This window comes from Lissotriton helveticus, chromosome 1_1, assembly GCF_964261635.1.
Source record: "Lissotriton helveticus chromosome 1_1, aLisHel1.1, whole genome shotgun sequence".
Taxonomy (NCBI): Eukaryota; Metazoa; Chordata; class Amphibia; order Caudata; family Salamandridae; genus Lissotriton; species Lissotriton helveticus.
The window spans coordinates 1,758,878,308-1,758,902,119 of NC_136057.1; the positions used below are offsets into that span (position 1 = coordinate 1,758,878,308).

A 23,812-nucleotide genomic window follows, 5' to 3' on the forward strand; every position below is an offset into this window, starting at 1 on the left:
AACGATCATGAGTATCATCACCCCCTCGATTATGTGAGACGAACATTACTTTGTTTTTGTTTTAGATTTATTGTTTATTATGTCATTGCATGTGCCCCCCCCCCATTTTTTTACTCGTTTTTTGCTTCACTATTTCACATGGTACAGTCACTTTGATAGGTAGTAATTTTTGGGTTACTAATTCCCATTTCTGCACTGACGGATAAGACTTTGGAATTACATTCGGATTTAATATGACCTACATTTAGGAGGAATTGAACCTGGTACACATTTCTGCACTTACTGGATTAATGCATGACTTTTTTATTTGAATACAGGATGTGAATTTCTTTCAATACTACATATTTGAGGTATGTCATGATTCTTTATATTTTTCTCCTTGGGTGAGGAGTAGGATCTTGATTAATGATTTACTCTTATTTTAAGGTATCCAATTTGCGAGTTAGTTCAAATATGAAATATGTTAGCGTCTCATCTTGTACTCTGTCTAAAAATATGTTTACTATCTGCTTTTGATCATCAAACCTTTCAAATGTATGTTGGTACCTGATTATCTAAAGATAATCATTTTTGGCATTGTAAACCAATGGCCTTTATTTGTCTGGCAATATTGCACTATTGATGTTCCATTGGATAAAATTATAGTTGGGGTCTTATTTATGCACTACGGCAGGTACCGGAACAGTAGTGCACGGGCCCCTGATTTGCTGAAACGTGAAGTGAGGTGAAGTACCTATGGTTCGCAGTTGTGGATCACAGATTTAAAGATGGTTAATTGGGTAAAGCCAGGTACAGTGCTCAACATAAGAGCTATGCACCACGCAACACATTCTGGGGCCGATTAGGATGGCGGACGGACTTGCGTCCGTCCGCCATCCCAGAGGTGGAGGGACCGTCCGCATGGACTGCGGAGGTCCCTCCATGCAAATCAGGATGTGACCGCCACCCTGGCGGTCACATCCTGGATATTTAACATTGCGGCGGTTGCTGCTTCAAGCAGCACCCGCCGCAATGTTAAAAGTGCATGTGTAACATTTACATGCACAAAGCGGCAGGCACCGTGCGGTGCCTGCCGCTTTGTGCATGTAAATGCTGGGGGGTACCATAGGTACCCCCCATGTGCACCCCCCACCCGCCTACGCCCTGGGGGCCCGCAACGGGCCCCCAAAAGCAAAAGTACACATGCTTTTCCACGGCGGAAAAACCACCGCGGAAAAGCATGTTTACTAATGCTTCCTAATTTGGCTGACGGTGTCTGATAGACACTGCCAGCCAAAGGAGAGCTTTTCCGCCGCGGTTGTAATCCGACCGCGGCGGAAAAGCAGCGGACAGAATCCAAGACCCACCAGCCATCGTAATGCGGTGGTGGGTCTTTGGTGACTCCGCAGAGGATTTTCCGCCTCCTCCGGGCCGGAGGTGGCTTCCGCCGCCCCGGAGGAGGCGGAAAATCCTCTATCATAATCGGCCCCTTTATCTGCAGAGTATGCTTTATGTCTTTTTCTAATCCAATGGGCAATTTAGAAGAAAGGAGAGAGGAGACATGGCCTATTAATTATTACTATGGAGATTAGAAGAGTCCGGGAGATTAAATTCCACAAATGACTTAGCAGAGTTCTAATATTGGAGAACTTTTTGCCACTATTCTGCCTCGCTATAAAGAAAAGTTTAAAACAATGATCAAATAACTTCAGTACATTTTAAACCAGCTTATCATGCAAATTCCATCTTTGGCCTAAGAGAAGACAAAGGCTATTGATATTTAAGTTAGTTGGTTGGAATTATAACACCAAATTAATTCAATCAGATTTTGAAAGGTATGAATAGATTTATTGTTACATTTTGTGATATGGTTTTAGATATACTACAATTTTTTCATAGTGCACTTTATAATGAGGTTACAGAAAGGAACGATATAAATCAAAATAGGCAACAAATTCAACAAATTGAAATTCCTTATTGAATGCAGGACTATAATTGTGGATATTCATTTTTCTAAGTATTTTATATCATGATTAGAGAGGGCTATGCCCGGTCTGACCTATGCAAAACTGACTGTTTAAATAGTGATAATAATTAATATAGATCAAGTTATTGATGTGACTGATTTGGCAATGGATATGTAGAGTTGAATATGGATCAGTGTAAAATAACTTTTGATTGTGTCAACTGTTCATTTGTGGGGTTGGGAGATTTTAGAAATCTATTTGATACAAATTGTTTCTCAAGTGGGTGAAGTGCTTTAGATTTAAATTGGCTAGATAGACAATGTAGGGTCTTCTTTTTCACCATATGTGCTGAATTTGACAAGTATCCCCTGAACCTTAAAAATATTGCTGAACAAGTTTATTCTGTGAACATACGTTAATCTTTTGAGTTTTTACCATATAAAAAACATTGTTATACATGCCACATTCAGATATACCAAACATCCCACTTATTGACTTGCTGTGAAGTTATAAAGATTTCTCAGGTCATAAAAGCAACTGGAAATACAGGTGAATCTCGCAATCACACCCATTTGCTATTTGTAGCACTTTGCCAAGTGTAAACATTAACTTGGCTTAAGAATGGGCGTGTGGATAATAACTAAGGATTTTACTATACTTATAAAGGGTAATTTCTATCCTGCTTGAGAAAGGGTGAATCCAGATTGGAAGGAATGGAACTGATTTACTTTTATACTGTGTGAAAAGGTAATGACCATTAAAATAGGAATTTTCGTACAAGTTATATGCCGATTGTTTTATCAACTACATACATTAACAATGTCTGCAATGTCTGTATGTCCTGTTATAAGAAGTTGAAATAAATGTTAGAATTCTGCAACTTATGTTTTTAAAAGGGAGGTTTGGAATGCCTAATTTACCAGTTACCATGTAGCTTTCACTCCAAGGATTCCCTCTTTTGGCAAAACAGAGAGGACATGAATAGCATCTGGTGTAGAAACGAGTGGAAGGCTCAATGCTTTGTTCTACTGTCGTCCTCTTTTGTCAAGGTAGAAGCATTTGATGGGATAAAATACTGCATACACAAAAATATATGGGGACTCTATAATAACATAAGAGATAAAATGGTTTGATAGGCACAATATCTTGCTATGTAGGGAATTCAAATGTGAAGAAATACAACAAAATATTGTGTGGGAAGAACTGGGCCACTGTTTGATTTTTTTCATGGATAATTGGAGATCAGAAATGCATGGGCAGATTTAGAATTTCTGAAATACAAACTTAACTTCAAATAAATTAATGAAAAGTACCAGCAGTATGAGAAATGTTTACTGTTTTTTTTTAATAGACGAATGCCACGAGTTATTCCAGTCAAACCTCTTTTATACAAATGAATACACAATAACTTACTCCCATCTGCTCTGATACAGTCATGCTTAGATAGATTGGAAAAAATGGTAGCTGGTGAGGATACAAATAGACAAATGGAATGAGGAATTAATATTTGCATGAGGGGAAAACACGGAAGATTTGTAAAGGGATTTTGTCAAGTAAGCTTATGAAGTCTTGGCTGCAGGCAACTCAATACATCATTTCTTTTTTTAGAGATGGCTTTGTGTCAGCCCTTGCTCATTATTAGATGCATCCTAACAAATCCCATTCAAAGTAAGCTGTGTGTCCATACTTTGAACGAGATTTGCTTAAAAAAACATTCAAAGATGGCCACTGTGAACTTATGCACATCGCTGGCGGCCATCTTTTAATGCATTTTGTAATATTTTAAATAATCCCATTAAGACAATGCCAGAGCAGTCGCACACTCATTTGCTGGGGCTATCTGGGAATATAAAAAAACATTGGTAAAGGCAATAAGCTTCACAACAAATATCTACTGATTTTGCCAATGTTTATGTTTGCTTTAAGCTGCACTCAACAAAGTTTTGTCTTTAAAGCATATTATATCCCAAAAGGTGCTTTTATCTCTGTGCAAATCCGCTATGTTTGTTGTGTTAGCCACAAAATTATGCTTAGAAAAATGGGTTTAGGATTGTCAGGTAGATCTGAGTTTCTCAGAGGAAATATTTCGGCATGTAAAAATGATTCTGAATAAAATTTATACCAAAAATTGGGGAATAGATATACTTTGATCTTAGCCAAAAGACAAATTCCTAAAATCTAGAAAGCGAGTCATAAACCCCTATTCAAAAGACTGAATAAAAGAATTGAAAATTATCTCTAAAATGAGAAAGTTCAATACTTGAAATATGAAACACAGCCGACGCCTGCCTGCGGGTACATAGTCTATTCCATTGTTTTATAAGTTTGAAGGAGAGGGTTTCTGCGTTCTTATTCAATGATTTAGTTACAGTCTTCTCTTAGGGCATTTTTGTTAATGTTTTATTAGGAAAACGTCAAAGGTCAGCTTATAATCACTTCCATATAACCGTTGTTGTTTAAATGGTTATTTTCACTCGTCAAAAAAGGACTTTCAGTAGTTTCTTTTTTTTAAAATAGGGCACTTTTCAACATTAATGAATTCAACAATGCACGCCTATCCAGTGATTTGCTGTTCTGTCACTTTTTAACTTAAATAGTGTTCAAGAAAATTATAGAGAAACTTTGCAGACAAGTGAAATTGCACTTAGCTCAAAAAATGTACAACTTTCCGATGTTCCGATCTTCCCACAACTCTGCCACTGGAGTTTAAATCTCAGTCATCATTAATATTTATATTCCATAATGCTCTTGGGGGAATATTCTCAGCAAAGTTGTTTTCTCAATTGTAGGATATTCGTCTTTCACGATTGTCAAGGTCAACAGCCAGTTGATCAAAATAAATTTGGAGAGGTGTGACACTGTCAGGGACTGTTTCTTAAATTGACTGTCGCGTAATCCACATGTAATTGACATGCTTTGATTGATGAACCATGCAATCTTTTGGCTAAAACCAGTTCTTTCTATGAGGTCTTTAGCGAGGCTGTCCCAATGGTTAAACAATTTGCTTTTAAAACAAGAAAAACACTTTTCACACTTTACCTTTCCCCTTTAATTTCCACCTAAAATACAAGTTCAATCTCCTAAAGTACACGTCATGCTCACCACTGCTCCTCTTAGGCAGGTGATATTGCTCCCAGAGGAATATTAGCGCATAAAATGTACTCTTCACTTGCCCAAGGATACTTCAACTTGGTAAATAATACGCACCAAGGACAGTATTGGGCAACAGGCCACCACACACTCTTACTTTAATCCTAATCAGAGCACACAACAATCCACAAAAAGTAGAATAAAGTGGTAGTGCACATTCAAATGTGAGCTATGCTAACATCTGTAAAATAACCATACCTTACCCTTGTTGCAGATATGGAGCACACTTTTTGAATCAGTCAATTTCAAATGAGCTTCAATTCATAGCTTTTTAATAAGATAATATAGCAATAGAATATATATTTGCCACATATAAGGCAACATGTTTGTTTACTTGCACATCATCCATCTTCAAATTTACCAGCAGTGATTAAGTAATTCTTAGAGACTTGTTGCAGTTTATTTAATGCCATTGGTTCAGCACTGCAATTCTAGGTGTGTTTGCTAAAGGAGACAGAGGATGAATTCCTGCATTACAAAACAACACAAACTCTTAATCTTTATATGTTTCGGTTTCTCATACTTATTCAGAACTCTGCAGCAGGTTATGATATACAGAAACATTGGTACAGGAGCCAGAAACAACATCTTCATACACTTGGGAATCAAACATATTTAAAAGAGTACTTCTATACTGTTCCCTGAAGACAAGCTTGCCACAAAGACAGAGTGACAACAATTTCGTATGTGACTGATTCTTACTAGGGATGTTGGCTTTTGGGAGACAAAGACATGTCTGGATGTGTCATTGATTCCATAGGTCAGTCTCCCAATCTCAAATAATTGTAAAAAGAATGGCAACCCAATGCCCATGTTGTGGCATCAAAGAGAAAATATATGGCTAAGTGGAAGGAAGGCAGTTTCTGTTATAATTAGGATGTGAATACAGGCATCCCAGGGATGCCTAAAAAGAATTCTGATTAATTATTAAAGCTGTTCATCATATATCTTGTAAGATAGCTTTTTTGGTAAAGCATCTGTTGTAGAAATTGACTGAAAACCTCATAATCCATCACTATAGGATTGAGTCATGGTTTCTAAGCCTGGGCGGTGAGCTCCGCTCTGTCAACAGATTTTGCGGATTTTTCCGCACTCCAGGGAGTTTCCAAAAACTTGCTTGTGCTCGTCAATTTCAAGTTGGCGCGCGTTAGCGAGGAAAATCCAGCTCCCGGTGAGATTTTTCCTTGCTCTCACTCGCCAAGATCTAGTTGGTGAGCATGAGCGAGGAAAATTAACCTCCTGGCAAGATATCTAAACGTGAGTGGTCGAATTTCTCAATGCGAGTGATCTCGGCAGGTCACGACCACTCACGTTGAGAAACTTTCCATTTGCGTTGAGGTAACTGCTGCTCGTGTAGAAAATCTACTCGAGCAGCAGAAAGGAAGCTGTACACTCTTGCTCTGCACATGGTCCCACTTGCGATGACATTACAGTGTGGAACAAACACCTGGCACTCACAATCACCACAAATGGCATGACCCTAACATTTTGCACCGCTTGCGGAACTCCGCGTAGCCCTGCAGAGTTTTTGTCACTTCGCGGAGTTCCATAGCGCGGAACTCTGCAAACTCCACCCAGGCTTATTAGTTTCATCCTTCCAAGGCTATCAAAATTATTGCTTTGAGCTAGATTTTAGCAAAACCTGACTCTTACAAGGTACAAGTCAGAAAACAGAAGTTTGTTCATATTTACCTCTAGATTTACAACAATATCCTAAAAGAGGGCAATTGCATACACCATTGCACGATTTTCCATTAAGCAAGAAACAAACATGAGGAGACTTATAAGTAGGCCCACACAATACTTCAATTACGCTCTCATAATTTGTATAATTTCAGGAATTTTGCATTACACATGCTAAAAGATATTCCAAAAATGTCACCATTACACTGTGTTTGCGTAATTACGCTGTGTTCCCAGCAAAATTATATCACTGGAATGCAGGAACAACGTGAATGAGCAGATGGGAGTGGCTGTTCTGCCTGGAACTTGTGCATTCAGCGCTAGAGTGAAGGGCGTTCTGCTATCCAAAATGGGTGAAGGGGCATATTTTACACTAGAATATGGTGCTAAATGCCGAATTTCCCATAGTTATGTGTAATTCCGCATATTTTCTCAGATGTTTTGCACAATTACACAAATGCAAATTACAAAGATTTGCATACCCTTCTTATACCCTCAAAATGCAGCAAAAAGTGCTCTAGTCTTTTCTCTCTAAAACACCTCAAGAAATTGAAACCTTTTCTACCCCACGATGACCTCAAGACAGTAGTCCAATCCCTAGTTCTCTCTAAAATCGACTACAGGAACGCCATCCTTACAGGGACTCCAAGAGCTCACCTAGCCCCTCTAAGGGCAGTGCTGAACATGTCCGCTTGACTCGTATCAGGACTTAGAAGATTTGAACACATCACTCCAGCTCTCAACTGCCTCAATTGGCTTCCCATGGAAGGGAGATGTATCTATAAACTGGCCTGCATCAGACACAAAACCCTTCACTCTCCTGCCCCCAACTACCTAAATAACAAACTGATAAGAGCAGGTCAATCCACAATGCTGAGAAGCTCCAACTCTCTCCTTCTTATTCCTCCGAAAATGAAAAAGAAAACACCCAATACCGATCGTTTTCTGTCAACGCTCCCAGGATATGGAACGCTCTCCCTGGAGTCCTCAGATGCAACCCCTCCTTCTCCTGTTTCAAAAGGGAGCTGAAACTCCATCTCCTAAACAAATACTATCAGGACCAACGTCAACTTACCTAGACTACTATATCCGAGTTATCTCCTCTCCCCCTGGACATTCAAGGATAGTGGGTGACCGGACTATGTCATTCTCAACTGCTTCTTTTTATTGCTCTCTCTGCTTCCGCTGCACTGCATATTCATTTCCCATGCTGTATTTTTTTCTTTTTCTTCGGTTTGCTTCCTTACTGCCAGCCTTCGATGTAATGTAATGTCCTTCTGCTGTTTACTGTGTGTTTTTAAAGCGCTCTGGTACCTACGGGTTAAGCTAGTGCTATATAAAACTTTAAAAATAAAAAAATGAGGCCTGAAAACTATCTTATATTATAGATATACTGCAGAATCTTGAGGAGTTAAGATTTAGCTGGAAGGGCTCTCAGTTTTTTTGCTGCTTGGAATTGTTTATATTCTACTTCATTAAAACCTAAGCTCTTTGCAAGAGGCAGCCTGAGGCGAACAGCATTCCTTGGAGGCTGTGTGCCAGCAGCCAGGATGTGCAGTGCTATTAGTAACAGGACACAAGTGTTTCCAGTGTCATCTGAGGATAGCTCACATCTTCTCAATGATGCATTTGTGGAATATCTTAACCTGCTGCTGATTTGATGCAAATCCCACAGTTAAACTTTTCATGGAAGGCGAGTGCACACACAGCATCCCTTTGCACTTTGACAAATAGTGTCTGCTCATTCGGAAAAGCAGATTGCAAAAGAGTGACATTCTTCCCCACAAGCACGGCCCGTGCCGGGCGTTATACAGGGGCGGTGACGTCAGGCAGGGGAGGGTCAGGGTGGGGGGTTGTAAAATGCGGGATATGGACCATTAGAGGTAAGTACCGATAAAAATAAATAAAACAAATTTTGTTGCCCACGCTGCATCACATTTGGCGATGCAGCCTGGGCAACGAAATTTGTTTTATTTATTTTTATCGGTACTTACCTCTAATGGTCCATATCCCGCGTTTTACAACCCCACACCCTGACCCTCCCCTGCCTGACGTCACCGCCCCAGTATAACGCCCGGCACGGGCCGTGCCTGCTTCCCCATACATCTCTGAGGGACACTGACTGTAAACCTTGACAGGACTGGCTCGCTAGGAGGACGCCAACATGTCCCGTAAGATAGCTTGGTCTGTTGATTGGTTTCCGCCGTGTGTTAATGCAGGTTCCAGGTTTCTATCCCACCGGGAAGCCTACCCTTCATCAATAACAGATCAATATAATGAAGACCCTCAGATTATTATTGACATGATATGAGATGAGAAGAGGGCACAGATGGACCAAAGCTTTTCATGAAAGTGGATGCACATCTATGAAAATGTCCGCTCATCCCTCGCTAAGCTGCCATTTTGGGTCATAAAGCCACATGTGGCACTTGAGACATTGCTTAATGGCACTTTGTTATGTGGCACTTGAAAGTTTGCTTTTTCTGAGTGTGGCCCATATGTCTCCTCGTGCTACAGGCGACTAACACATATGCGCACACCTGCGCATGCAAACACACAAAAGCACCACATAGTAGCCTCTTGTCAGCTATGAAATGGTGTCTACCAGAATGGGGAAAGGCAGCAAGCTAAGATGGCAGGATGAGGAAAAGGAGGGATGAAGGCAACAGATAAGATCATCTAGATACAGTGCCTACTTGAATTCTTCCTCCGTTCCACCATACTCTCACTCTCCATTAAGAGGAAGGTAAGGGGCGATGTAATGCAGAGAAGAGATGAACAGTTGGAAGCCGCACAAAACACCCACACATGCGTAATTTTCTGTTCAGAACCACCAAACATACATTGTCCACCCTCTGGGCTTAGATTTCAAGACAACCCACTGTAGTCTACATTTTCCTGATATCAGTGTAGATACCACCATGCAAGGCGAGCTAAATGCCTGCGTATCTCACTAGCTGTTAAGATAGCTCAGGGGTCGGGTGGCTGCTTCAGAATCGTGTTGATTAACTGCAGGACACATCGTCAAACCCCTGAAAGACTTACTCAGACTTTTTAAATCTCAAGGGCAAGTTAATCAAGTAAATTTGCATATGAGTTCGATAATCAGAATGAGGAATCAAGCACTGTGAGGTATGATTTTCGAGAGAGAAATAACCTTTAACTTGCAGATCAATTTGCTTGCTGTGGTTAAACCATGGAAGATTAACTTACCATAATATTTACACACACACACGCACACCCACACACACACACACACACACATATATATATATATATATATATATATATATTTATGTATATATAAATATATATATATATAGGAAAGTAAGCGTGTGTGTGTGTACGTGTGTGTGTGTGTGTGTGTGTGTGTCAGATTTAGAACAGATTATCAGTTTCAGCAACTGCAATGTACATTGAGAGCATTATGCAAATGGATGATATAAAAATGTGTTCTATACCAAACAGAGAGAAATGCTATGGCAGCCTGAAATACATCACCCAAAGCACTGAACCTTTAGAGCCCTGCACATGCCACCTTGGTACCACCTAGAATTTTCTAGCACCTTCTAAAACTAGAGGTGATCCTATTATTTGAGAATCAATTGGGCCATGGTGATGCCTGGTACTAGTAGTGAAACGTGTGAGCAGGGAAGCAGAGGGCAGCTCCTTTATCTGAACTAACCAGGGGATTTAACCTTCTTAATGACACTGTGATGAGAATATAAGGTTAGGATAAAAAATCTAGGAAATTGAAAATCCTCTTTATTCCCGAAGTGATGTTTCCAATGAGTGTAAGAAAGGATTCAGAGGCTGCAGGTTGGATTTTCAACAAGTGCGGACGCATAAGTGGCAAGCAGAATTCAGTTAGATTTCAGGAAGTCTATAAAATTTTCAAAAAGTTGTGGCCGAATTAAGTTAAAAAATGTACCTCCAATGTGAAAATAGTTGGAGGGATGGCTAGCACATTAAAACGGCATTTATTTTCAATATACCAAAACAAGTGAGGGAGGGAAATTCTAAAACACTGCAACTGTGTTCAGATAAAAATGCACTTCCATGAAACCGAAATAAAGGTATCACCTCTCAACATAGGACCAGATTTGAAAGACATAAGAACATTTAATGCAAATAAAAACTCAGTTTAACAGAGAAACAAGGAAAGGATGTCGTGGATAAAGATAATTGAAGGGTAGTGTTTGGAGAAAAATATACGGACGAATCCACTGTTATAAGAATGTATTAGTGCTATCAGTAAGCCTTACAAAACACTTCCAATGTTAACAGATTTTTTTGAATTGCAGATATCTATAATGACTTTCCAAAGATCACCTGGTTTGATTAGGTGTAGAAGCCGGGATTTGAACGCAAGTCTTCTTCTCTAAAGCTCACACCCCCAACCACTGTAGCAAATATCATTATTATCGAGAGTATTTCGATAACTTGTTGGTGGCCAGACTAAACTATGTGGCATTTTGGTATTAATATATGTGATTCGACACAACAGCACGTTCAAAAACACAGGGCATATTATCAAGAAACAGCGTTTACATTATCGCAACTTTAGCTGCAGAAAAATGCCGCTAAAGCGGCGATAATGGGCTTGATAATACGCCCTTGTGAATTCCCATAGAAGCCCATGTTCTTGTGGGAAATCTTTACGGCGTATAATTATCAAGCCAATTATCGCCGCTTTAAAGGCAGTTTTCTGCCGCTAAAGCGGCGATAATGTTAGCGTCGTGCTTGATAATATGCCCCACAGTTGTGTCCAGGCAGGACCAGGTTTCGCTGGATGACTGTCTGTTACCTACATCTGCAAAGGATCGTGTGCCTCCTGCCACTGTGATCCGACACCTACCCTGTGAGGGTCCTGAAAAGAGTGGGTGGGTGAGAAGAGCCGCTGTCTAATTAGAGCCGAATTTGACGCCTTGGCAGAGCCCCCCAGAGGTGCATATGATGTCATCACCTCACGCCCAGCCACCCCTGTTCTCTTAACTAGGGAAGGCAGGGTGTCCTCTAGGCTAGGGCCAGGGGTGAAAGTCGCGGACAAATCCCCTGTTAAAATGAGGACCTCTCTTTGAAACGGTCTCCTGGGGGCAGGCTTGATGGGAACACATCACGGCACCCCCGTGCTCCCCGGACAGAGGCGCAGGGCGGTCTGCCCGAGAGAGCGTGAGGTTCCCGAGAGGTTGCGCTCTGTGCTTCCGGCCTTCACGCGCTCATCACTGCGCTCCTGCTTCGCCGGGTTCAGATTGTGATCCCCGGCTTACTTCTTTTAATGTCCCTTGCAATTCAGTGTACACAGGGGGGGGGGGGGGTATTAAAAAAGTGTGATTTATGCATGTTATTGAGATGTAAATGTGTTACCGCCCCTCGTTCTATGCAGCAATACACTCTGTCTGTCCGTCTCTACTTGTCTGTCTGTCGGTCCACCTGTGTCTGCCCCTCTAAACGTCAGTGTGTGTTCCTGTCTCTGCCGAGCACAATACTCAACCCTCTCTCATTTCACTGCATTCCTTCCCTCCTTCTGCCTCTCTATTTCTTTCTCACTAGCGCCCTCCCTCCCTCTCCCCATGTGGCCCTCCTGCTTTTAAAATGTCTCTCCTCCTCTTCTCCATGTTGCTCTCTTCCCTTCTCAGTGTGTCCCTCTTTATCTCTCTTCCTCTCTCTCTTTGAAGCTGACCCTCACTCGATCTCGAGATGTCCCTCCTTCTCTTGTTGGTGCTATGCTCTGTTTGCTTCACCCTTGCTCTCCCCGCGTGTCCCTCCCTCCCCTCTCTCTGCATCTCCTTTCCATGTGTATCCCTCTGTCCGTGAGTCCTTCCTTACTCTTCTCTTTTTGAATCCTTCCCTCCGTCTGTAAACGCTTCTCTTGCTCTCTCTCCATCTGTACCTTCACCTTCCTCAATCCGCGCCCCCTCCTTCTCGCCCGCCCTCATCCTAAATCCCCTCGGTTCTTTCTTCCATCTCCCCTCATTCCCTCTTCCCGTCACTCCCAATCTCTCCTCTCAGCATCGTACCCCCAGCCTACCCGTTCCTCTCTCCTCTCCTTGCTCTTAGCTCCCACACTTTTGTACATTTTCCGTGCCTTCTGCAACTCTCCTTTCCACTGTCTGCATCATCTGCCTCCATCTCTCCCTCTTCCAGGACCCCGCCCTCCCCTCAGCCTCAGTTTATCCCCTCTATCCTACGTCCATTTCCCTCCTCTCCTGGCCCTCCCCCCGACTCCCTGTCCATCCCTCCTGCTTTTCCGTCCTAGCCTTCCTTTGATTACTCCCTCTATATATCTTCCTCAAGTTTTTCCCTTTCATCTCTTCAACTCCCTCCTCGCCTTTAACCCGTATCCCCCCTCTCCTTCTGTTGTCCCTCTCTCCCGCCTACCCTTCCCCTCGTCTGATTTCCGATCTCCTCCTAGGCTCTTTCTATCTCTCCTATCCATATCTATTTCTATACGTCTCGCCTCTTCCCTGTCCTTCATTCGCCCAATCATTCTTTATTTGATAAATCTACCTTGCCACCTCCAGTCCTTCGTGGTATAATTATCTTTACCTATATGAGGGTTAATCTAAAAACCCATATTAGACCACTTCCTCCCATATAAAATGAGCTTTCAGGGGAAGAAGAGACCAGATATCCGGTGATTCTGCAGATTATAGCGCCTAGGGCCGCTTGGTCCGTAGAAAGCGCGCTATATAAAAATACTGCCCATCCCGAGGACAGAGACCTTACGTGTGTATTGCACCTATGAGGCATTGAGGCATGTCTATAGCTCGCGTGTTCGTAGGTCCTCGTCTACCACACAGCAGCAGGTGTCCGAACTCACTGCCTCCTTCCAGCAGCATCACACATTTGAAAGCAGCTACATTTTCAATGTTTGTGACGTGCGTGGCACAGACATGTTTACAATTCTTCTACAGTGCTGCGTTTTGTTTATCCGGTGTTTTTACAGTGCTATACGCCCTCTTCATGCGGCTTCAACGCGCTCTCACAGTGTCACCGCATCAGTCCACATTAATGTGTAGGAATGCTGAAAGGATAGGAACTTACCGGGGAAACTGAGAGATTTCCTGATACGCCAATTATTCATAAAGAGAAGTCTGCGGGGCTGGTTAGAGTCAGTCACATGGGACTGGTTCAGCACAACCATATCGACCTATCCCGCAATGTCCCACTTTCTCTATCGCCCCTGCCCGTTTACCGCAAAGCTTAATACAGCTTTAAACACAGTTCACAGACTTGACTAAGTTATAAATAAATGGTAAAATGCGGAGCGACTCACGATTTTCTCCGATGTTCCGGGGCGGGTGCCGTTGAGCCCGACCAGGGAGGGCAGAGTCTGGGACATCCAGTTGGTCACCATTGCCATGGTACTGAGCACAGCTCCGATCTTCAGCAGCGGCACCGTCATGTCGCCCCTTGCTTCATCCCCCTCCGAGGGGTGCCCCCCTATTCTTCCAGAAACTTGCCACCGGCACCTTGGCCCCCTCCTCCTCCTCTTGAGTCTTCTCACTAGCCTTGCCCCATGCTTTTGCTCTTCTCCCACCCTGGAAGGGGTGGTCCCCAGGAGCCTTCTTCCTTCACAAGAGGATGCTGCCAGGGATGAAGGGAGCCGGCTGCCCTGGTGCTGATGCTGCGGACTCTCAGAGAGATAGAGAGGGAGAGAGAGAGAGAGAGAGAGGGAGAAAGCGGGAGGGAGCTCTCCCCACAGTCTGCTCCTTCCCCTCCTCCCTCTCTACCGAGAGGCGTACAGCGATGGATGGGGAGGAAAAACAGCCCCCCCCCCACCCCCAACTAGCCTGCGCTCACTTACAGCCGAAGTGACGTCAGTCTGCTGCCGGTCAGAAGCAGGCACCAGCTTGGGGGCACTGGTCCCTCCAGGGAGGCGTGCTCTGGGGTCAGCGGAGGAGCCCCCTCCTTCAGGCGGGGGTGTTCAGCCGAAATAATGTCCCTTGATGCGGCTGGTGCGCTCAGGCTTTCGAGTTTCAGAGGGCTTCCCTCTCACGCCATTCACGTCTGACATGGCTGGAGCGCCTGGCATGGAAAACTGAGATGTGCTGAGGGTGGGACCCTTCCTGCTTCAAGGCGAAAAATAGGAGGGGGGGGGGGCAGCTACACATTTATATACCTTAAAAATGCGGGCTCAGATTCAGTGCATATGGCTTTCTGAGGACGAGATCCAATTTTATTAGGAAGAAGTAGCCATTCACTGATTTAATGGTGCCCGTGATAATATGGTATAGAATTATTATATGATATGTGTACGTTGTGCATGATTGAAGGGCATAGGGTTGTTATGGGATGGAATAATATGGCCTTCTATGTTATGCTTGATGCAGTACGTTATGTTACGCTGTGGGGTGATGTGAAATATGCTATCAGTTGGGATGACCTAACACCATACGTTAGGGTATAATGTGTTGTGGTGTGCTGTAGTTACGGCTTGGTAGGAGCTACGTGTTACAAAATGAACGCACTTTGTGATAGTTTCAGTTGGATACAAGTTGTATTATATTGCATTTTTGGTATACTTCGGTTTGCTATGGTTTTCAGGGCTATATTGTTTTTGTTATGTTGCTGTATATTATGGCGTCAAATAATTCTGTCGCACGGTGCTAGGCTGCTTTTCTTTTGAGATATATTTACATATCTTATGGCTTCGTGATATTTTTGAAGTTTTATAGCGTTTTTATGGTAGTTTTTGTTGTGTTAAATTCTGGTAGATTGTGTTTCAATATTTTATGTTTTGATATGTTAAGTTATGATGTATTTTTGCTGTATTTCAGTAGGATATGTTGCCACACTATATTTTTAGTTGTATTATGATTTTAAGGTATTCTGTGTTATACTAGGTTATCTGATTTAATGTTTGAGTGTGTTTATACGCAGGTGCTCTCTCCCGTAACGGAAGTAAAGTACATTACCTAGGCCAGCATGGGAGGTTTTTAGACACACATGTTAGGGATGCACAAATTAGGATATAAAACTGACGTTGTTCATGCATGAAGTGAAATAGCAAAGCAGCAAATTAGGTTAGCATTAGCAACCATTATACAAATGTAGGCCTGGATACAGCGGCAGCTTCTCCTCTAAGGCGGAGGTACGTCGCCCCACTGCTCACTGAGAAATTCAAAAGGTACATTGCAATATTATAATTTGATTTTACCGTACTGGCTCGGATGGTTGGGGGGCAGGGCTGGACTGTTCAGTGCTGGGGAGGAGTGGTAGGCCCTTTCTAAGTGTGCATGACAGTTTGGCTGTCAAGCACACATAGCACGTTCTCCACCTGGATATATTACACAGTCTGGGTGGAGAACATGCACAGCCTCCCAGTCTCTCTCTGAGTGCCGGACCATGGCACTCAGACCAATCACCACGCTATTGTAAGGCAGAGTCGTGATTGGCTAGGGGAGTTTTGGAGGCTGTGTGCTTCCTGCACCTGGAGAAGCCGCAGCACCCAGGTAAATCCTTTAATTTATTTTTAGCCCGACCTCCGCTCCCCCCACCCCATCACCACCGTTCGTGGCAGCCACTTACTGTCTGGAATTAGCTTTGAAGCAACATGGCTTGTATGTTGAAATATCAATGGCAGAAATAATCTGCTACTAAAATAACATGCCCAAAATATAGAGGCACAAAATATGGAGAATGTAAGCATATACAGGGAAGTAAAAATGTACTATTCTAAAATATATATATATATATATTGTCTGTTGTTGAGAAAATAAAACAACCTTTCGATATAAGCCCCGTGAGTGTGGATAATTCTTTGGCAAGTGGGGAAGAATTTGGAGCGCAATATATATATATATATATATATATATATATATATATATATATATATTCAACAAAGGCTCTGCAAATGAAGAAGCACTCACAGCAGGTAGGTTCCAACACCTTACTTTAATTTCGCATATGATAGTGAAGTTTCGTCCGTATTTGAATCCTTTTCCCAACGCGTTTCAGAGCTGTGCGCTCTTTCCTCAGGGGATTGAAGACTGCTGCAGCCATTCACAAGTCTCACAAGTGTTCCATGGCATTTCATGTGTCTGCTTGGTAGCGTGCATTGTGGGACTTGTATTATGTAGAGGACCCATAGTGGATTCTGCAGCGTGGCTCCCAATTTTTGAAAGGTCACAGTGATTTATCTCGACCTCACTGTGAATGATTAAGCCCCCAGTGGGCCCCGGCCTGGAAAAGTCCCCTTCATCCGTTTTTGGCACTGCTGCGCTATCTCGCACTTGAAAGTTCATGTGCAGATGGCCCCCTTCTCCAACGGCTCCTTCCTAATTGACTGGGTGGTGCTCCTTCCACGACAAAGCTGTCGTGTGATTCAATGTTCAACAAAGGCTCTGCAAATGAAGAAGCACTCACAGCAGGTATGTTCCAACACCTTACTTTAATTTAGCATATGATGGTGAAGTTTCGTCTGTATTTGAATCCTTTTCCCAACACGTTTCAGAGCTGTGCGCTCTTTCCTCAGGGGATTGAAGACTGCTGCAGCCATTCACAAGTCTCACTATGGGTCCTCTACATAATACAAGTCCCACAATGCACGCTACCAAGCAGACACATGAAATGCCATGGAACACTCGTGAGACTTGAGGGCATATTAACAAGTGCCATTTCGCGGCAATTTTTTTAAAAAAAGCCAAAAATGCGATAAAAATGATATTGCCGCAATTAACTAGGCGATGCTAAGATGAATTAACGCATGTTAGCAGCCGGTTTGGTAATGGCTCGCCTTGTATCTCTAATGAGTTGCAATGTAGGCGTTCCCAGTGGCAAGGTAGGTGTTCCTATGACAATACAACATAGAAGAGAGACAACAGCATTGTATTTACAAGGCGGCCCTGGATTTGAGGACCGATAGCAAAACTCTTGGTAGTTGCGGTTTATGTCAGATCCTAACATCTGTTCTGAAGTAGACTTAGGCACGTTCAATATGCGAGGTGGATTGATATGTTAAGTCCACAGTCTTATATTAACAAGCTTTTCACTTGCGAACATGAATTATCGCTGTATTTCTCGCTAAATTGGGGCATATTTACAAGGACAGCGTTAAAATTATCGTTGCTTTAGTGTTAGGGAAGTGCTGTTAAAGCGGCCTTAATGGGCTTAATAATAGGCTTTTGAGAATTTGTGAGAATTCCAATAGAAGCCCAGGTTCACACCAGAACATTTTAACGCTGTCCTTGTAAATATGCCCACTACAGACTCCTAATTTTACCGTAAAAACAAATATCACCTACTACTAATTTTTATTCTTCCTCAGGATCCCATCCCATGGGCCTATATACAACGTTGGGGACTGTGGGTGGAGGCCCAATGTCCCTACGGTGCCAGTCAACTCCCTGCATCCTTCGAAAGCTGTCATTACTTTTCCGCACGGGGACCTGCTAATATGCAGCTCCCCATGGGGAAAAGCATTCTGATTTGCATTTTAAAAGAGAGAATAGGTTTTCATGTACTCTCTTTCAAAATGTAAACAAAGTTTGCTATGGCAGGGCGGGTGCCTCGGCTCTCACCCTGCCATAGCAAACAGCAGTGTTGAAAAAATCTTCCGGTAAGACAACAAAGGATTTTGAACTCCATTATTGCCATTTTAGCTGTAGTTTGCTGCCACTAAAGTGGCGATAATTTGAAAGCTGTCCTTGTAAATATGCCCCTAAGTTTTGGAATGTCGACAATCCCGTGTCCCATTTAAATAGGCACGAAGTATCTGTAAATCGTGAAGCAACAGTGTCTGATTGTGATCGATAAAGAATTGCCCATTGTTGAGTAGGCAAATTATACACGGGGTTTTGTAACATCAGTGGCTATTCCTCGAGCCCTCTCTTGGGGTTAATTCGAAGAGTTGTGTATTTCTTTTGCTTGTAATGTACATAGTGTTCTGTCGTCTCAGTTTGCTTTCCCCTTTGTCATGTAGAGGATCCTGGGTAAATATAACAGCTTCTGTACAGCCAGTACCTTTCAACCCTACCCCCAAACTGCTTACTGCCTGTTACCATAGTAACTGTTCATGGAACACTTAACTGAGCTCACAGGTCACAAGTTCACAAGTTCACCACACAATGTTGCTAATCCAAACAGCAAGTGTGCTGGACTTTTTAAAATTTTCAATAGGAACCGTTAATCGCAGCTACAGACTCTGGTAAAGAGTTGGTAAAGATTTAGCCTCAGTATTATACTTCTAGTTATAAACATAATTTCTACTTTTGATTTTTGAATCTTCTCTAAGCATATGATTATCACACTAAATAATAGTGCAATGTTGTCAGAAAAAGAAGATGTATACACTCAGTTTTTTTTATGAACTTTTATTAAAACAAAAATAAATCAATAGAAACGTAACTTTAACATAACAGTATAATGAACAAATGGCGAGATGGACTCCAATGGTAGGAGCGTAGGTAACCTGCAAAACAAAAATGAATATAAGTCTTTAAAATTAGATCGATGTGATTGAATGAGGTGAGAGATTACATTTTACAAAATATGTAATGGCAATTAACAAGGGCGTATTATCAAGCCCATTATCGCCGTTTTATCTGCAGTTTCCTGCCGATAAAACAGCGATAATTTTAACACCGGTCCTTGATAATATGTCCCTAAGATTTTTTGCATAGAACATGTTCACTTGATCCTAGAGGTGGGAACAGGATAGCTACATTAAAGAAAAGAGAATATATATTGATCATTGAGCTTAATTCCAAACTAGTGATGCTATCCATGATGTCATAGAGCATGTCATGAGTGATGTAATATGTGAGGTAATGAGCAGTGTATGGTGAGACCGCGAGTTATAATTATAGTTAGTAAACAAAAAAATTCTATTTCCTGATGAAATGTTGTCCTAACTATAACTACCAAGTAGCGACCTCTAAATCTTACATTTAAATCAACTATTTCACCTAAATATAATGTCAATGTAACTATTGCTTATTTCAGTGAATTTCAGAGTTTTTTTAAGAGCACTGTCAAGTTCTAGGTTTTAAAAAAACGTATAGTGATAATTTACTACCATACATAAGTATGCCAATCCCTGCCGCATATTGCCTTAGACTATGTGAGGTGTGGGGTTGGCTGCAGGACCTGGCAACTCCCAGAGGGCCCGCTGCACACCTGCAGGGATGCGGAAACTCAAAATGTACACCTGCCCTGCCACCTTATACAATATCTTTTTGTTATTTTCAGGACATGTGGCCTGAGTCCTGATGTCCTAAAATGTCAGCTGCAACATTTCTCCTCATGTTGCATCCAGCCAATTGCAGCAGGAGCATTGTGGCCGATGATAAGAAACACCCACTCAGCCAATCACATCCATTATTTGAAGTTGCATGATCGGGGGACTCTTGCGAAACACCTGCAGTGCAAACCCAACTGTCCAGATATACAAATGTTTTGAATATTAATTTCCCCAAACTACTCAACAGATGTACACCAAATTAAAAATTCATGATTTGTGGTCCAACAACTAGCTTTCTGCCAAATTTGGTGTAATTTTGTTGAGTTGTTTTCGTGGTATTGTTGATCGATTTTCCTATGAATTTTGAGATTTCCCTTTTTTCTTGGTTCCCACTTGACAGATCATCCCAAAACTTTCCAGGAAGTATCTGAGGTGGATGAACTTTATTTTGTAAAGTTTCATGAAGATTCGTCAAATAGTGATAAAATTATTAACAAACCAATAAAAGCTCTTCCTATGGCAACTAATTCCTAACTATACTACTTTGAACAGAAGCAGCAGGCCAGAAAAAGGGGGGTTGGGGCGTTGGCCGCAGCGGACACCACCCCCTGGGGCTCAATGTATGGCTCCTGAATCCAGCAGGAGCAGCAAAGCTCCAGACGGACAGGAGCAAAGTTTAGATTTTTGTACCTTGCAAGCAGACAAGAATCTTTTCTTCCTATGTGGGAGCAGAGTAAACATTCTGCATTCATGTTGCCAGATCCCACATGCACCTATGATGGGGACTGGCCAGGGAGCTGGCAGGGGCCGCAGAGGCCCTCGGGCTGCCCCACAGCCCAAATATATCTGGAACATGTGGAGGCCTTGGTTGGCAGCAGGCCATCCATTAAAAAAGAAAACCTGAGCCGCTCTAGATCAACAATATGCACAAATACGAAGGGGAAAAGCAGGCAGGGGTAAACATTCATGGGAAGGGGAAGGAGCTGGGGAAGTAGACAGGTAATGAAGGCAGGAAAGAGGAGGGGAGGGTGAAGGACACTGCATGGAAAGAGGAGGGGAAGTGTGACGGGGACACAAACCGGTAGACGAGTCAAAGCAACGTCCAAAGTCCAGTAAACAGGGATCTCAGGGGAAGTGGTATCACTTCCCTATCTCAGTTGCGGGAGGCTCCCTTTATGCAGTGGACTCTCTCAGGGGGGTCTCTGAGACTCCAAGGCCTACATACTGGATCCTACCCCAAAAAGGGGAGAGGGAGTGCTTTGGCAAGAGGTGCCATACCATACCTAAGCTGTGAGTGGCTCCCTTGGCGCAGTGGACTCTCTCAGCGGGTTACTTAACAAAACCACTAGTCTTGCCTTTTATAGACTGACAGTGACTTAGAGAAAAAAAAACTTAGAATAGCACTACAAAAAACAAAGGTTAAAGTGACAGTTACAATTAGGTATTCAGAAAAACATTAGAAATTAATTTATAAAAAAACAAAGTTGAAACTAAGTGACATTATAGCTAGGTGTCAATGCCAGTTGCAACATAACGTTTTAATTAAAAAAACACTGACATTCACCAGTTGTAGTTAACCAAAGTAACTATATCTTGACCCCTGAAGTCAATAAATCTCATGTGTTTGCCATGGACTACTTAGACCCTCACACCCTGAGTTGAACAGCCACAGCCCAGGCCCTACGTCTAACCCCACATCGTGTATGGCAGATGACTGTGCCCGGCAGGGGTTGGCTGCCCGGTCAAGGCCAGGCCCTGTACACAACTCCACATTCTATGCGGCCAATGGCCGTGCACAGCATGGGGCTGGTTTATTAAGTTATGATAAAAATGTTACTTTATATTTTTTTTTAAAACACTAAGTATTCGATTGATAAAAAAATGTTAAAAGTGAGGTTATGAAATCCAATAATGCAATGCAGTATTGGCGGAAAACTTAATGGCTATAGAGTTTAGGACATGCCCGCCTAAGCACTCCAATATACAGATTAGAAACCTCCCCCTTTGGTCCATAGCAGGGGATAAGGAAGATTCAGATCTAAATCAAATAGATTGACTATCCCATGCTAACTGTAGGACTTATGCGATAATAACACCTAACGCAGATGACACTAGGAACACGCCCTGCGTAACCAGCCCAACGGCTAGTTCGTTGGGTAGGGAAATGTCGGGTCTGAGGTTATGTTTACATATATGTGATAAATTGGGTTGCTGGTTAAGGGTGATGATTAACCCTGGGCGTAGTGTGCGGAGTGGGGCTCCGCGGAGCTACGCGAAGTGGGCGCACAACTACGCCCACCCGCGCACTCCGCGTAGCCCCACTCCGCGCCGCCCACCTCCCTCCCGCCCTCCCTAAATACATAAATAAATGTATAAAAAGCTTTTAAAAACACTTACCTTGTCTGCCGCGTCACCGGGGCTCCCTCTCGCCGTCCCGCCGTTCGCGCCGCCACCGAATCGGATCCTAATGCGCATGCGCGGGCGGCCGCGCATGCGCATTCCTCACGAGAAATGCGCATGCGCGGCCGCCCGCGCATGCGCATTAGGATCCGAAATGGCGGCGCGCATCGCGGGACGGCGAGAGGGAGCCCCGGGGACGCGGCAGACAAGGTAAGTGTTTTAAAAAGCTTTTTATACATTTATTTATGTATTTAGGGAGGGCGGGAGGGAGGCGGGTGGCGGCCGGCTACGCTCCGTCTGCGGAGCGCGCGTAGTGCCGCCTGGCTACGCCGGCTACGCAAAATGCGTAGGAGGCGGCACTCCGTGCACTCCGTGCACGGAGCGTAGCTGGCCGCCCAGGCTTAGTGATGATACCCTACTCAAACAACAACCTCAATTCTTGTCAGGGTGAATGACAAATGCCCATAAATTAACCTGTGCTTAACCCTGTGGTAGCCTGGCACAAAAGCAGTCAAGCTTAACTTAGAGGCAATCTGTAAAGTATTTATACAGCACTTAAACAGTAACAAAGTGAAAATATAGCACAAGAAAATTCCCACACCAATTTATATAAATAGAGTCAATGTAAATAAATAATTTGACACAAAAATGACAAAAATTCCATCAGTAGAACTGGAGTTCTGAATTTTGAAATGCTTAAGTAAAAATGGTGCTTAAAAGCGTAAAGCGCCAGCTGTGGTTGCACTGGATCAGGACAAAGTCACAAGTTCAGGCCAAGCAGGACAGAGCACGGGCCTGATACAGGAACCAGGTTAGGCCTGCTGATAATAGTACCTAATGCCCTTGATGCTGGGAGTTGTGGCACGCATCGGCAATTCCAATGAGTGATGCGGGGTCTTGTATTGAGTTGCATTGCACTTCTTCAGTTCAGATAAGGAGCTGCAAGGGCTACAAGGTGAGGTCCTTGAGTTGCGTTGTGTTGGTTTTGATGAGAAGCTGTGAGGGCTGCCTCGAGTTGCATCTCTCTGCATCAGTTCTGATGTGGACCACAGCTCGGGTGGCAGAGTACTTTTATTCCCCCTCGCAAGGGTCAATGACAGGGGAGTCACCACTTGTGGGCCTAGGACTCATAGCAGGTAGAGTCCAGATGCTGGGTTCAAGGATGTTGGAGCTTGTTGTGCCACTATAGCGCAAAACAGGAGGCCAGCCACCTAGCCCTTGGAGTCAGTCTGGTGGTCCTGGGTTCAAGATCACCTATGTCAAAGTGCATGTGTTTGTGAATACTTGTAAAAATTGTGAATACTTTTTTAAAATTCTTTTAAAAACTTGATACTTCGAAATTTATTGCCTAACATTACCACTTGGCACTGTAAACTGTCGCGCCACTCCCCGTTCCACCGCAGCGATCTTGTGCTGTTGTGTGGAGGGAGGAAGCGCTCGTGTTGCC

General features: G+C 43.1%; 1 protein-coding gene across 1 annotated transcript in view; it reads right to left on the reverse strand.

Annotated features, from left to right (window-relative positions):
- The window catches only part of OLFM2 (olfactomedin 2), a 456,349-nt gene extending 441,971 nt beyond the window's left edge, over window positions 1-14,378 (reverse strand). Inside the window, exon 1 of the mRNA XM_078659181.1 lies at window positions 14,059-14,378. Coding sequence (XP_078515307.1) covers window positions 14,059-14,187 — 129 coding nt within the window. The 5' untranslated portion in view covers window positions 14,188-14,378. The remainder of the gene's footprint in view (window positions 1-14,058) is intronic.
- Window positions 14,379-23,812: the final 9,434 nt, after the last annotated feature.